The sequence below is a fragment of the Saimiri boliviensis genome, chromosome 16 (genome assembly GCF_048565385.1).
Source record: "Saimiri boliviensis isolate mSaiBol1 chromosome 16, mSaiBol1.pri, whole genome shotgun sequence".
Taxonomy (NCBI): Eukaryota; Metazoa; Chordata; class Mammalia; order Primates; family Cebidae; genus Saimiri; species Saimiri boliviensis.
The window spans coordinates 82,465,651-82,481,235 of record NC_133464.1 but is presented as its reverse complement, the minus strand read 5'-3'; the positions used below and the strand labels follow the sequence as shown (position 1 = coordinate 82,481,235).

Here is a 15,585-nt window from a genome sequence, read left to right as displayed (position 1 = left end):
TCTGTACTCATCATTAAAATATAACAGGTTAAATATTTCTAGTTTATTTCCATGTAAGAAGGGCCTAAGAAATATGACTATTCATCTCATTGAAAATGAGAAATGCCTGACGTGGTATTCATCTAATTGAGAGGTATTCAGTTCTAATTGAAGGTATTTAACTAATTGAAAATGAGAAATGCCTGACATGGCATCGTCACTGCACCTGCCACTGTTTCTGATCTGAAACCTGCACTACTCTCACAGATGCTATTAAAATTACTGCAGGGTGGGCTGGGCATGGTGGCTCATGCCTGAACCCCAACACTTTGGGAGGCCAAGGCAGGCGGATCACGGGTCAGGAGATGGAGACCATCCTGGCTAACATGGTGAAACCCCGTCTCTACTAAAAATACAAAAAATTAGTCAGGCATGGTGGCACATGACTGTAGTCCTAGCTACTCAAGAGGCTGAGGCAAGAGAATCGCTTGAACCCAGGAGGCGGAGTTTGCAGTGAGCTGAGATCACACCACTGTACTCCAGACTCAGTGATAGAGCAAGACTATGTCTCAAAAAAAAAAAAAAATTATTGCAAGGTGAACAGAGACCATACTCTGCAGACCATAGGCTACAGAGCTGAGGTCTGGGCCATCCAAACTGTCTTGGGAAGTGCACTCAGAGTTCCTGGAGCAACGTGATGAATTGCCCAAACCTCCCCCAAAGTCCTACCAAGCCATATAGACCATGGCTCATCATTTTGTCCTGAATAGGTTAGGTCTTTCTCTATACTGAGCTTCAGTTATTATCCTTATAACACCCATAATTAGGCATCTTCTAACAATAAACACATGGAGTTAGAACTTCACAAAATTCTTTGTAGTTAATAAAGGCATTAAAAAGTACAAGACTATTTTGCCTTGCTTCTAACTAGCCACATGACCTTGGATAAATTATCTAAGGTCTCCAGATTACCTACGAAATTCTGGGAGTGGAGGCCCAGTGTTATAAAATAATTGATGTTACAGTCCTCACCCTGTTAAGGGTCATTGTTTCTCAGTAGGACTGGACTAGTTTGGAAAATGCCTTTGCATGGGATATACATCTATTTTCCTCACGTGGACATGGTAATCGTCCCTCTCTCAGCACACTCAGTGGTCAAGATAGTGAGTGAAACCTCGCTTTTCACCTGAACAAACTGTTTAAAGAGCTCCATGTAATATCATATTGAATAAGAAGGTGTTCGCTAACAGTTCCCAAGACACAAACAATGCTACTCTCAATCACACAGGATAAACTCTCTTTAAGATTAAAACTAAATCCTTTTTCTTTGCTAAAAAAATAAAATAAGGCCAGGCCCGGCAGCTCACGCCTATAATCCCAACACTTTGGGAGGCTGAGGTGGATGCATCACGAGGTCAGGAGTTCAAGAGCAGCCTGGTCAACATAGTGAAATGCCATCTCTACTAAAAATACAAAAATTAGCTGGGGGTGGCGGCACGCACCTGTAATCCCAACTACTCGGAAGCTGAGGCGGGAGAATCACTTGAACCTGGGAAGCAAAGGTTGTAGTGAATTGAGACCACGCTATTGCACTCCAACCTGGGTGACAGAGTGAGACTGTCTCATAAATAAATAAATAAAAATAAAAAGGCCAGGCACAGTGGCTCATGCCTGTAATCCCAGCACTTTGGGAGGCCAAAGCAAGAGTATCACTTGAGTCCTGGAGTTCGAGACCAGCCTGGACAACATGTCAAAACCCTGTCTCTATAAAAAATACAAAATTCAACTGAGTGTGGTAGCACATGCCTGTAGCTCCAGCTACTCAGGAGGCTGAGGTGGGAGGATCACCCAAGCCCAGGGGGTAAAGGCTGCAGTGAGCTGTGATGGTGCACCACTGCATTCCAGCCTAGGAGACAAAGTAAGACCCTATCTTAAAAAACATTTTAAAAAATCTGAACGGAAGGCCGGGCGCAGTGGCTCAAGCCTGTAATCCCAGCACTTTGGAAGGCTGAGGCGGGTGGATCACGAGGTCAAGAGATCGAGACCATCCTGGTCAACATAGTGAAACCCCGTCTCTACTAAAAACACAAAAAATTAGCTGGGCATGGTGGCACGTGCCTGTAATCCCAGCTACTCAGGAGGCTGAGGCAGGAGAATTGCCTGAACCCAGGAGGCGGAGGTTGCGGTGAGCCGAGATCGCGCCATTGCACTCCAGCCTGGGTAACAAGAGCGAAACTCCGTCTCAAAAAAAAAAAAAAAAAAATCTGAACAGAGTTCAGCATGAAGCTTAATGCAGCATTAAGCTGTGAAGGGTTAACCTGCTCTACCATGCTTCTCTCCCACTTTGCTCTGCCCACAGTCTGAATAGCCACAACTTGCTGGCCAGCCCTTTGACTAGAGGGCCCGTTCCCCATCCCTGCTGGTTGGGGGAAGGGAGCCAGCAGAGGAAGTAGATGGAAGCAGTGAGAGACAAGACAGAGCACACAGCCCAGGCCACCATCTGCCTGTCAAGGTGGCACGAGACAGAGTTTGGAACCCTGGTGTAACCACCGCGGTTAAGCAGACGGTGTCTGCAGCAGGCTGTCAAAGACGGGGTAATTCGAAATTTGAGAAAGGCAGGCTTCGCACGGTGTCAAACACTTGGGTTCAAGGTAAACTTTTTTGCTGTTGTTGTTTTTGAGACAAAGTCTCATTCTTGCCAGGCTGGAGTGCAGTGGCGTAATCTCGGCTCACTGCAACCTCTGACTCCCTGGTTCAAGAGATTCTCTTGCCTCAGCCTCCTGAATAGCTGGAATTACAGGCATGCGCCACCACCCCCAGCTAATTTTTTGTATTTTTAGTAGAGATGGGGTTTCACCATGTTGGCAGGATGGTCTCGATCTCCTGACCTTGTGATCCGCCTGCCTCGGCCTCCCAAAGTGCTAGGATTACAGGTGTGAGCCACCACACCTGGCCTCAAGGTAAACGTTTAAAACTGTTTCTTCAATTTCATTCTTGTTCTGTTTTGTTTGTTAACTTTCAGGACCATTGGATTTTTCTGCTTTTGGCTGCAGAAACATTGTGGTTTATATACGTTTTTGTGGACTGGCCTGGGAGCCTTTCCTCTCTTGCCTCAAACCACAAACATCTGATATTATTTCTTTGGGAATTGTGTTCTGAGTTTCATAGAAAATTTTACAAACAACATTTTAATGTAGAAGGTATTTGTAAGCCAGGGTTTACCTATATACTGAAACTTCCATGCATTTGCTCATTGAATATATATTGAGGGGCCTACTATGTACCAGGTATCATGCCAGGTGCTGAGGATAACCAAGGGGTTCACAGTGCTTTGAAGAAGCACATAAACGGGGAACTGAGCAGGGACACATTATGACTCTCATGCGCCCTCGACACTTCTGCCTTCATGGGCCCCTTCTGCCTTAAAAAAAAAATTAAAAATTATGTTTTACCATTGTAAAATATATAGGGGCGAATTCAGAGTCTTCAGCGATTTAATATTCAAACAAAACTTGTTGAAAGTAATTATGAATCTCCGATGATCAAAAGGGCAAATATATTCAGAGACTAGCACACTCATACTCACTGAAAATAATGTGCAATCTGTCTCTAGAGACTAAAGAAAAAAACACCACTGACAGCCATCATCATGGCTTTTGGAACATGGGACAATGTTCTCAATGACAGATGATTTCCTGGGAAATCATCTCTTTATACAGAGATTCCAATGATTTCCAATGTTACACAGGACTGAGGGAGAGACCCCAAGTGAGCGCCCACTACTGCAAAGGGAATTAACTACCCTGGCTTTCATGTCAAGTGCTGTTTCTAGTTTCTCCCTCCCCTGGCCACAGATTATTCCAAAGGAGAGATGCAGGAAGATTAAAAGTTCATTAGATGTTCTTGTCTGGAGTAACGTACATGAGAATGCCTCAGAATGAGCTTAACTCTGGCCCTTAATGCAGCATCTTCAGATGCCACATTCATCTCTTTCCTGGATTCATCTTTATAATACAGATTCTGTTTTATATCTTTCAGGGACGACCCTTCTCCATGCATCAGCAGAACACGTTTGCATATGGAAATTAGGGTAATCAGACACATGATAGAACAAAGTTGTAAAATTCGAAAAATATCTTTAGGAGGAATTAAATTAGACTGAAAACTTTCCAAGGCATTTCTGCTTCTCCAGAATGCGGCATAGTGGGAAAAGCAGGAGCTTTGGAGGCAAATGGCCACATGAAGTGATTGACTCCCTAAACTCTGCCAATTACTAGGTTAGGTAGCAAAAATACTTAAAGGAGACCTTCGGAGGTTCAAATTGTGAATTCATGTTAAATACTGAAAGGAAAATAACCTCATAAGAGTGATAATTAAGTATGGGTCATAATGCTGGCTGAAAACAAAAAATCTAGGAAAGGAGAAACCAGGGTAAAAGGATATAACTATGTGGGAGAGCAGCTGGAAGCCGCCAGTCTAGAAATAGAAGTTTGCCAGACAGCCACACTCTAAAGAACAAGCTCTACGGACCTGACATGGAACATAATACTCAAATGAAGAATTTCTAACTATTTGTTCCTATCTATATTGGAACCACAAAGGGTACAATCATTGCTAAATAGAAGCTAGAAATAGATTAATGGGCCTTTGTATTTGTCATCAGCCTTGTTCATTGGGAAATGAATGAAAATATTAAAGAATATCTTTTTTTGTTCTCAACTGGGTTATCAATTTACGAAATTAAGCTGTACTGCTGCTTTCAGGGAATTTTCCATACAATACACAGCCTGCTTCTGTTTCAAATGCCTATATGGGATTTATTTCCATGCTGGTAACACTATCACGTCTTGAAAAGGACCAAGTCAAAGAATCAATGTGCCTTTTTCTGTATGCTTACTTTTTTCATGCCCCTCTTCATTTTCCTCCTAATTTCCCTATTGCATCAGGCCAAGGGAGGTAGAACTTTCTAAGGAATATTCCATATAAGACATAAATCCCGGCTGAGCGTGGTGGCTCATGCCTGTAATCCCAGCACTTTGGGAGGCCGAGGCGGGCAGATCACTTGAGGTCGGGAGTTCAAGACTAGCCTAACCAATATGGTGAAACTTGTCTCTACTAAAATTACTAAATTTGCTGGGCAAATTGCTTGAACCTGGGAGGCAGAAGTTGCAGTGAGCTGAGATCATGCCATTGCACTCTAGCCTGGGCAAGAAGAGTGAAAACTCCATCTCAAAAAATAAATAAATAAACAAATAAATCTTGGACTTAGTCTCTCCTCATACTGGGGACAAATTGTAACATTAAAATAAGTGAGATGTATGAGTTATGTTCAAGATGTTTAAATTGGCATACCTTGTAACTAATTTGTGCTACCTCTCCCTCCTCCACCTGGGCGAGTCTCTCTTCATCTCTGAATATACGACTCTCTTCCACCCCTTCACACTTTACTAGAGACCAAATAAGGTCTTTTTAAAAAACAAAAACAAAAACATTTTTACACCCTTCTCTTTCCTTTCAGTTTCACTGCCATCACTCTAGGTTAGATAACAACTGATGACAACTGGTAATAAAAATAATGATGTCTTTTGTCACAATAGTTCTTTTGCTTCCCATCTCTCTCCATTCCATCGTGTTCTATATGCTGTAGTAGACCCATCCTCCTGGGACATGAAAAATGATCTTACCCTCTGCCACTAAAATCAAGAGACATCTAACATCTCTATAAGGTAAGATAAAAAGTCCTTAGTTTGCTATGTAAAGCCTTCAAATCTGATACAAATCAACCTTCCCACTCTTAATGTCCTCAAGTTGACCTCTGTAAATAATTTACTCCAAACAAAGTCACAACTTTTATGAAAACCTTTCACTCTATGAATTAAATGCACTCCTCAACATTCTTGGGCATGCATCTAACCTAATAAACTGAATATATTCACCAGTCAGAAAGAAAAATTAAATGTGGTGATATTTCTAAATCTCAGAATCTGCCCTTAAGTACTATTCTTGTGATTTTGCCCAAGCAGTGTCGCCACAAGAAAATCCTGTCATATATTCATAAGCAAATATGAAAGTAAGAATAATAATTCACTTTATCAATTGATTTTCAGTTTCTAAGAGCAAATGTATCTTTTCCATGAAGCCAGGGACTTTTGTCTGTCATCTGGGGAATACTCTATACCGTAACACTGCCTGGTATCTAGTATAAAATATTAGGTGGGTGAATAAACCACAGTGGAGCAACAGAAAAAAATAGGTCACATACAGTCTTTGTTTTAATATTTATTGGTAGAAACAGATCTTCAATGCACACTTTGTGTTTATATAAACTCTACATTCTCTTAAACGTTTTTGTTTTGATTTCATTGCAAATTTTTAGCCTCCAAGTGAACTTATTATCTATGCATTTCTTTATAGACTTTTTTTTAGATTTTAAAACTAAATTTGAGAAACCATGCATATTGTATACCTTATTTAATAATCCAAAGAATTGTTTGCACTTTCAAAAAAGTTACAAAAGGGCTGAACACAAGTTAAATAACCTATATGCTCTAATTTTTCCATTCCTGAATACTTTTTCAGTATATATTGCTTGCTATCTAATAAGTTAGATTGTCAGAGACGCTTCAGTAAATTATCTCTATTTTAAAATTATATCTGAATCCCCTTTCTGAGATGATCTTGCCAATAAACATTGTGCCATATGCAGTATTAGCCCAAAAGCTTAAATAAGAACCAAACTTGTGTGAATATTTTAACCTTAAAATTATATACCTATATATACACATATGGTATGCTGCATATTAAATTTATTTCAAGTAACATATATATAGCAAACATTCAGCCAAATACTCTTTCATGAAAAGACACTGTCCTTAAAATAAAAAGTTAATGAAAAGCTTATTTAGACACAAATGTCTAGACATAAGTACTAAGCCTATGAAACTTAAAAGTAAAGTCTGCTGTACTATTAAGAAAAAGAAGATTGATTTTTAACCTACTGAATTGTGCAGATACAAAAGTGCTTAGCATGACAAAATTACCAAAATAAAGACATCTTAGAGGTTATTTGGTTCTAGCAATATTGACTATTTTGTATTTCTGGATAATTTAACATTTTATATAAATTTCCTCTTTTTAACAAGTTTAAAAAAGCACACAAAAAATAGTTCATACTATATATAATCTGTTATTTTTCATCCTGGTTAGTTCATCACAAATAACTCAGCAAAACAATGCTTGAGCATTCAGTTCTCCTAAAAAAACGGTACTTGGGGAGATCCCATTACTTTACCCATTGCTTGCTATGTTGGACCCTAAAACGGGCTGCCGACAGATCGGACAAGTGCAATTCTCTGAGAGCCATCGGTCAATACAATGAATGTGAAATTCATGCATGCAAGGTAATTGCCTGAGCTTGTTTCCAGTTACGTAGTCACTGATACAAACACTACAGATTTTACCTAGTTCACTATCAATACTGTTATGCTCATAGTGCCGGGTAGAAAGATTGTCAATCTGCTCTTTGGTTAAACCACGTATTCGATCATCATCATCACCTTCATTTAGTAAAAAAAAGTGAGCAAGGCGAAGAATAGGTAGTGTTCCAGTTTCAACTAAAGTGTTTGAATTTCGCAACTGCCTGCCACCCCTAGTGTCACTGTTTCGGGTATGAGGCTGGGTGGTCTCGTTTTCATCATGCATTTCAGTGTTGTCTCCTTGGGCCTGCCTGTCTTGAGAGGAACCTTCCCTGTGCTGGCTCCTGTCATTAACAGTATCTAAGTTCCTCAGGTCTGAATGCATCTCTGGTAAAAGCTGACCATTTCTCTGAAGCTCTGACTCAGATTCAGCCTCCATTAGAGAACTCAGTTCTCCAAATCCAGTCATGATCTGCCTTAAAATTGACCGAAGAGCCACTGACGATGGCTCAACAAGCTCATTCTCAGAAATCCTACGAAGAGGAACTGTTATGGTACTAACATAGGTTCGAATACCTGACCGCTCTAAACGAGAAATGGTTCGGCGAAAGCCCCCACTATTGCTTTCAATAGTGACTGTATTTTCTGCTAGCCCTACTCTGGATCGAGTTCTATTTGCAATACTATCCCGATCTCTATTTTCTCCAGGACGGATCCTTCTCACTTGAAGGTCCAGTGTGATTGTTGGATGTCGTCGTACAGCAGTTGAGGATCTGCTGGATTCTTCTCCTTCTTCTACTGTTATTCTTGACACAAGTCTTGAATTAGAGAGTGGGGTATATGCAGTACCTCTGCGTTCTCGTTCTCTATCTTGCTCTAAAGAGACTCGACTTACACCTCTCCTCCTAACAGATCTTCTAGTGGTTTGCTGTACTGGTCTACTTTCCCTTTGGGAATTATGATGAACAGTGCTACTCTGTCTCTGAATTGGTGAACGGCTTCGACTACTGAACGTAGATCGTAATCTTATTGGCTCTAATCTTTGGTTTGTATTCCTCACTGTAACATTACTTCTAGCCCCATTTTCCCAAACATGTGCTGCTCCAAACCGTTGCCCTTCCCTTTGCCTGAGTTCACTACCACCTGATTGGTGTGTGTGACTACTGTAATTAGTGCGTGAAGCACTAGCTCGAGGAATGCCAGCTGCTCCCCCAGTTCCATTTCTTAACCTTCCCAATGAGGAGAAAGATCCTTCCGCTGGATTTTGCCCCCTTGAAGCCAGCCTAGTCCTTGGAATGTTGGAGCTACTACCACTGATATTCACTGAGGTTTGGCTTCTTGTTCGCCTAGCCACAGGACTAGCTGACCTTTGTTGCCTATTTGTAGTATGATCTCTGTTACTATCTGAAAGTGGAATGTCTATATAATCTTCTCCATGAATTTCAAATCCTCTGTTTTCATGATTTATGTGGATTTCCAAACTAAACCGAAACTCTCCACTGTTCGGGTTCGTCCGACTCACAGCCCTCCAAGTTTGGTTCCCGTTTTGTCCACTTCGAGTTGTATTTCCTGTGCGTCGGAAGGTGTTCAGCCATTCTAAAAGAGAATCTTCATTTGAACTTTCTCTAGGCACTTCTGAGTCTAGAAAGCAAAGCAAATCAACTGAAGATCAATCTCTAAGACATACCTTACAGCTTTATTGAAAACTTGTAAGAAAAACAAAGTGTATAATAAGGAACATCTCTGGATTTTAATGAAAAAATGGTGGCCCAAAAAAAGACCTTTCTAAAAGAAAAGTATATACTACAGCATATTACAAAAATTAAATTACTATTTACATAATTACAAAGCTTTAAATACTATTTACGCAAAGCTATGGAGAAATCCTCACTCTTACTTTCCATCTCCCATTACTGCAAAATGTTAAGGCAAATGAGAAATATATGCACTAACAAAATTTTACATTTAAATTTCTTCATCAATATAGTATTATCAATAAGATACAATAACAAACTTTATGTACAATCTGTCCTGTATTTGTGAAATCTTTCTGGAAAAGTCAAATCAATCATTATTTTTGCAATTAGGTATTTCTGTAATCTTAGAAATTTTTCCTATTTCTCAGGTGCTGCCAAAAATGTATATATCCAGACATGTGAATCTTTGAATATAACATTAAAACCACATTACTATACTTGTCTTTGTGTGAAGCTGAGAAACTAGGCAAGTTACTTAAGGTCTCTATGGCTGATCCCTGTCTCTAAACTGGAGATAATAATAGAATCAATCTCATAGGGTTATCCTGAGGATAAAATAAGATGCTATATATAAAATAATTAGCATAATATCTGGCACATAAAAAGCCACCCCATAAATGGTGTTAGCTGTTAAACATAATAAAATGCATTTTCTATTCATTTAGAATGTAAGCTCCATGAAGACGAAGATTTTTGTAGTTTCAGTCACTGTTACATCCCCAGCGTCTACAACAGTATCTGGTACAAATCAGACTTCAATTAATATTGATCAATTAATCAATTTAGAAATAAATGTGTCATATATAAACTTCTTTTGACTAAGATACTGTCACTGTGCCAAGCTTAAATTTTCCACTTATAATCAGTAGAGATTATGTAGAGTACAAAACTTAACAAAAAGCATATTAACTAAAAACATATTAACCATACAAACTTCAACTTTAAAGTTTGTTCTACTCAAAAGTAGCTATTATATGACATCATTCTGATTTCATTTTATTACTGTAATCTCTCTCATAAGTCTTTTTTTTAATGTTGAAGTTAAAGCTATTAATGAGCCATTGAGGCCAATAAACAGCAACTTAGCCATATTCCAGAGGTGATGAGCTATTTTATATTTGATGAGTACATTTTCCATTCAAACATATTCAAAAGATCAGTATTAATTATTCTATCTATATAGTACAACTTACGTATCTAAACACAAAGAACAAAAAGTGTTCATGTCCACTTTCCATTTGTTTGGAAAAAGAGATGAGTAAAAACCAGGTGAACATGAATTATTTTAAATGCTACTTCCTTCTTTGATTAACGAAAGTGTAGTGATGATAGTGCATGTGAAAGAGTTTGCTAACTACCTACCCAAATCTACCCTACTCTTCTTCCTATGTGAAAGCATCAGAAATGGGCACGTGGACAACCTGGCAGTTAGGTGTGACCATGAGACTAAGTTCTCATGAACGGAATGAGAGAGCAAGTGATACATCTTACTCTCAGGCTTGTGCCTGGATCTCCTCCCTACCAGCTAGAACCTAGATATACAGTTGCGACTTAGCTTGATCATACAAATGGCACCCTGGAGCAGTGATGCCCCAAAAAACTTTCTGCAGTAATGAGTATTTTCTGTATTTGTGCTGTTCAATACAGAAGCCACTAGCCACATGTGATTATTAAGCACCTGAATGTGGCTAGTATGAATGAGGAGCTAAATTTTAAATTTTATTTAATTTTAATTGATTTCCACTTAAACAGTCACATGTGGCTATCAGCTACTGTACTGAACAGCACAGTTGTAGAACCATTCTGTTAGGTGAGTGGATTCCAGGAGGATTTCATACTAGCCACATTCAGGTGCTATCTTATTGAGCCATTGTATTTGGGGGTTTCCATACGGACTGCACTGTAACTAATACAATGATTTTGATATAATAGGCGCAACTGCTAATAAATACCTCTGAGGAGGGAAGTAGAACTGGTTAAGAAGGACACAAAAGTGGCTCTTACTTTTAACTCTACAACTTCTATTTAGTTTGAAAATTCTTTTACAGTACTTTCAAGAACTTTTTATATGTAAACCGTCAAACAGAACAAAGAAACCAAAACAGGTTTCCCAACAGTCTCTCTACATGGTTCTGTATATAAATCTTTAGAGGCTGAGTAATACCACTTTAGAAAAAGTAGTGTATACATTCCAAGATTAAAAAGAACTATGCTGGGAATTAATTGCATATTATTTCATAAAGCTCTCTGAAGGTAATCTGTGTGTTTAAGACATCTTTGCATTTACTCCTCTGTCCTATACTGCCTAACCATACTGCTTTACTATTCATATACACATTATCTGAATGAGTATCACATTAAAACTGGAAAAAATTGAAGACAAACATATTATACTAGGTCTAATAATTTCATTTCTGCAAGTGCTCCAATCAGGCCTGTTCCTTATGGAAAGGACTCCACAGTACCTCTGTAATTTCTTCCATTTCTCAGGTCAGGCTGAGATGCTAGTTGTTCCTTGACCCCATCTAACCGCTGTTGCAGTTCTTCTGATGTTATTTCTCCTAAAACAATGAAAAATTGCCATTTAAATTAAAAATTGTTTAATTCAATTCTGAATTAAGTTTTTAAACCTCATGTAGGGTAAGACTAATCTTTAGTAACTTGCAGAAGACAAATGTCTTACTACTTTCATATGTTCTATAAATTGAAGACAGTCAAAAATATTCAACTGGTGCAAACGTGCATCAATTTGGTTGTGCTTCACTTATTAATCTTTAATTAAAAATTATTAAAATAAGATTAATTTGAATAGCTGGTAAAGTGCTGCCAGTTGATACTCTTAGGAACCAATCAGCTATAACTCTGTGATTTTTGTCAGTTAAAAAGAAATTAAGGGAGCATTTATACAGAAAACTTCAAATAAAGACTTAAATTTTACCCCAAATACTTCATTATAGGGGTCATCAATATACAAACACACAATATATAAATATACAAATTTCCATTAGTTCATTTGTAAAAATTTTATGGAACACACTGGGCTCTGGGGGGAGTTATTAATTCAGTTGAATAAATAAATTATAATACCCCAAATGAGTTCAAATTTTAAGTCATATTTTATTTGCATAAAAATTGCAAACAGAACCATATATGTAAATATTTAACACTATTATGTACATTAACCTCCTTGTTAGGCATTTGTATGGTAGTGCTCCATGTTCCATATTTTTACTTTATAAAATACAGAAGTAAGCCAGTGATTGTCTACTTTGTTATACTAAGACGTTCTTAAACTCACAAAAACAATACACTATATTTTCATAAAGAAAAGCAGGGAAAACGACCAATTCTCTTTATTTTGAAATCCCTCCATCAAATGATGAAAAAAATTGTCTCCTCTTTTACCCATCTCTTACCAGGGGTGCCTAAAAGATTATGGTCTCTCATAAGCCGATAATCTTCATCATTGAGTTCATTAATAAACTGATAATAGGCCTCTTCTCTGTGGAGACGCTCTTGCTGCCATCTTCTCTCATTTTCACGATGATTATGGTCTTGAGGTAAGGTTTCTTCACTACCACCATCTGATCTAGATCGAGACTGACTCATCCTGAGATTCCTGCCTTTCTGTTCAAACAATATAAACAAAATTCAAGGTGTTAAGTTATGAACCACATATAGCTTTGTGTTTTTAACTTAGTTTTTCTTAATTTTTGAATGCTGTCCCCTACCCAAATACTGTATTTCCCAAATCTTGCAGTGAGAAACTGACATATAAAATGCAAAACAACTTCTAGGAAATACAACACAATTGGAGCTACTTCTTTGCCTAAAGCCATTAAGTCAGACTGTATTTGGGTTTACCACACATTGCTCATGCCTGAATACCATAGTGATTATCTCATTTTTTACCCGTTGACGATCTGGAAAAGGTAATCTGAAAGTCCTCATTTACGTTTCAATATCTGGGTACTTCACAATTAAAATTTTAGGCTTGAATTATTCACATTCTTCACTTAATAAGCAAAGGACTATTGGGATGATATGCTTTACATTTATTTTCAGCAAGGTATTCTTTCGAAAATAAGGCTCATGAAGGTAATATTATCCCCCTTGCACTTTGTTGAGGTGAAAATCATTTAGCCTAATTAATATCTACCGAGAATAGACTGGTAAGTGATCTCTCCTTAAAGCCTACCAGGAAGACTTTGAAACCCAACAGGAAACAAGACATCATGTATGGCTCGAGGACTGTGAAAGTACATCAGAGCACTTTGTGTCTCCTCATATCAAGCCTGATCCTTAAGCCTGGAATAGTCAGTCCCAGGGGTTTCAGAGTGCCAGTGGAACTTCTTGACTTTGCCTAAGAAAACATTATTTTCGGATTATATTTAAATGTCATTCCTGAGAAGCTCACTTTTAAACTATAAGGAAATCACAGGAGAAAGATGTTTGCTTCATAATAGTTTAGAATTTCATAAACACATCTATTTAGTAAGCCACACTAAAGCAATGGTTCTCAAACTCACTTAAGGATATTTTTTAAAATACAGATGCCCAGATCTCATCACCCACCAATCCTCAATTAGAGTTTTCCACGTAAAAGCCAGGTCTGCTCAAAGCTAATTTGGGTGTTCTGCAGCTGCAGATGAAATAAACTATTCCTCGACAATTTCTGGCATGTCACTAAGGGGTATGAGTAATCCAGCATCTGACTCGGGAGAGGCTGGAGGCTCAAATAGTTAGGCTACCAGTGAAGCAACTGTATAACTCTGCCTCTCGAAACATACCAGGTGTTTAATAAGCAAGCTGCTTTAAACGTAAGGTAAAGTTAGCCTAGAATTCTAAAATACTGTAGGAGCAAGTAACTATTCAATTTCACCTGTAACACTAAACTACAAATGCAAGGATTTTTTTTTCACTGTGGTTATTACGTCATTTTGATCAAATGACCTAGTAGCATTATCCACTCAAATATGAATTAACACTACTAAAAACTCAAGATTTGTATTTTCAGATTAGGACTATAATTAGCAAAGAGCATATCTGGTAGGTACAGCGATAATATGATTTTTGCAATAAATAATTTTACAAGTTGAAACCTAGCATAAAATCAAGCTACCTTAATATTAAAACTTTAAGAGCTTCTCCTCGAAGGTAATTTTCTTACACAATTAATCACAATGAAAACAAAGTGAATACCTTATTTTCCTTTCAACATGCTTTTAACAAATGCCATGGTATCCATCCTTCAACTGTTTGTGCCTTTTTTGAGAGCTGCCCATCTGAAAGCAATAAAAGAGAGAGTTGAATAATTCAATAAACTCTCTTTGAGGGCCATCCTGCTGCAAAGCCAAAGCAAATTCTCCAGTGGATTTTGTTAGACACACCTAGAAAATTAGACCCCCCATACGATTAGGTCATGAAAACCTCCCGCAAGGCGCCTTCCTCCCACAACAAACTTAGGCCTTTCTTCCTACACTGTCACTGCTCCTGGGTTTTGCGCCTCCTCTCTCAAAGGCCTTCCTTCCTATCCGGTTCCCATTCGGATGTGACCACGGTTAGGCGTCTCCAGTTTCCTTCTAAACCTTGACTTTCTTGCCTCCCCCGCCCTCCGTCCCGCTACTGGTTTCTTTCCTGGCCGTTGCGACGGAAGCTCGCGCCGGGGACGATCCTCACTACGATAAACAAAGTGGGCTCCAGGGGCCCAACTAACCTCTTCCCAACCGAGCCTCAAGTAACGCTTCGCTTAGCGACCTAGATTCCCACAGGGAAGCAGGTGACAGACGGTGTATCCCGACCAATCAGCAGCCGGGGGTGGGCGCATTAAGAGAGGAGTTAACCAATCGGAGAAGAAGTGGGTGACCCGAAGGGATGACCTGCTTTTCCCGGCGTCTCCAGGAAGTAGTGGTGGGACCCCGAGCTTTCCCCAGAGCCCACCTCTCCAGGACATGGGCCGTCCGCCTCCTGCCGTGAAAACAGTCTGCCGCGGGCGGCTGGCCTCTCGGGTGCCGGTGGCTGTGGCTGGGAGGCGGGATAGGCTTACCGCGCCTCCGGAGCCCGCTGTGCCCTCGAATTGTCTCCACTGAGCGCAGAAGCCGGAAGCCCGTGCTGCCGCGTGGGGTCGTCCCGCTGGCGGGGATGCTCCGGAGGAGGAACTGCAGGCCCCAGCCCGTCCTTCCCGACAGCCAGGTCGCCCTCTCGGCGGAGGGGAGTCGCTCCGCAGCTGGCCCGGAGCTCGCCAGTGCTACCGGAAACTGCGTCCGTCGGGAGCTAGAGTGGTTGCGTTCCGCGTTCCGCGTTCCGCCCTCTCCGCGCTGCCGTTACAGTGCCTCCTCCTGGAGGCCAAATACCCCGCCGCTCAGCGCTCGTGGCAGCCCCGTAGTCGCAGAGACACAGTCAGCTTTCCAGGCTTTGGAAGTCCCAGCACTTAA

General features: G+C 39.7%; 1 protein-coding gene across 3 annotated transcripts; it reads right to left on the bottom strand.

Moving 5' to 3' along the window:
* Window positions 1-6,243: 6,243 nt before the first annotated feature.
* On the bottom strand, window positions 6,244-15,585 carry RNF6 (ring finger protein 6). 3 transcript variants are annotated; one of them, XM_003919733.4, is made up of 5 exons: window positions 14,868-15,585; window positions 14,354-14,436; window positions 12,568-12,778; window positions 11,617-11,712; window positions 6,244-9,035 (listed from the first exon to the last, which is right to left on the bottom strand). In XM_003919733.4, exons 3-5 carry the CDS (start codon window positions 12,758-12,760, stop codon window positions 7,267-7,269), a joined length of 2,058 nt encoding a protein of 685 aa, XP_003919782.2. In that variant the 5' UTR covers window positions 12,761-12,778; window positions 14,354-14,436; window positions 14,868-15,585; the 3' UTR covers window positions 6,244-7,266. The 3 variants fall into 3 exon arrangements, with proteins under 3 accessions (XP_003919782.2, XP_003919783.2, XP_039329226.1); XM_003919734.4 differs by having other exon boundaries at window positions 15,092-15,585; XM_039473292.2 differs by having other exon boundaries at window positions 15,198-15,585.

What these genes read in the sequence shown, in the direction of transcription:
- RNF6 (XM_003919733.4), bottom strand. Translation starts at nt 12,760, where the DNA reads ATGAGTCAGTCTCGATCTAGATCAGATGGTGGTAGTGAAGAAACCTTA. An exon ending in TAATCTTTTAGGCACCCCTG is followed by an intron (nt 11,713 to 12,567) that starts GTAAGAGATGGG and finishes TCATTGTTTTAG; the next exon opens with GAGAAATAACATCAGAAGAA. An exon ending in AAATGGAAGAAATTACAGAG is followed by an intron (nt 9,036 to 11,616) that starts GTACTGTGGAGT and finishes TTTGCTTTCTAG; the next exon opens with ACTCAGAAGTGCCTAGAGAA.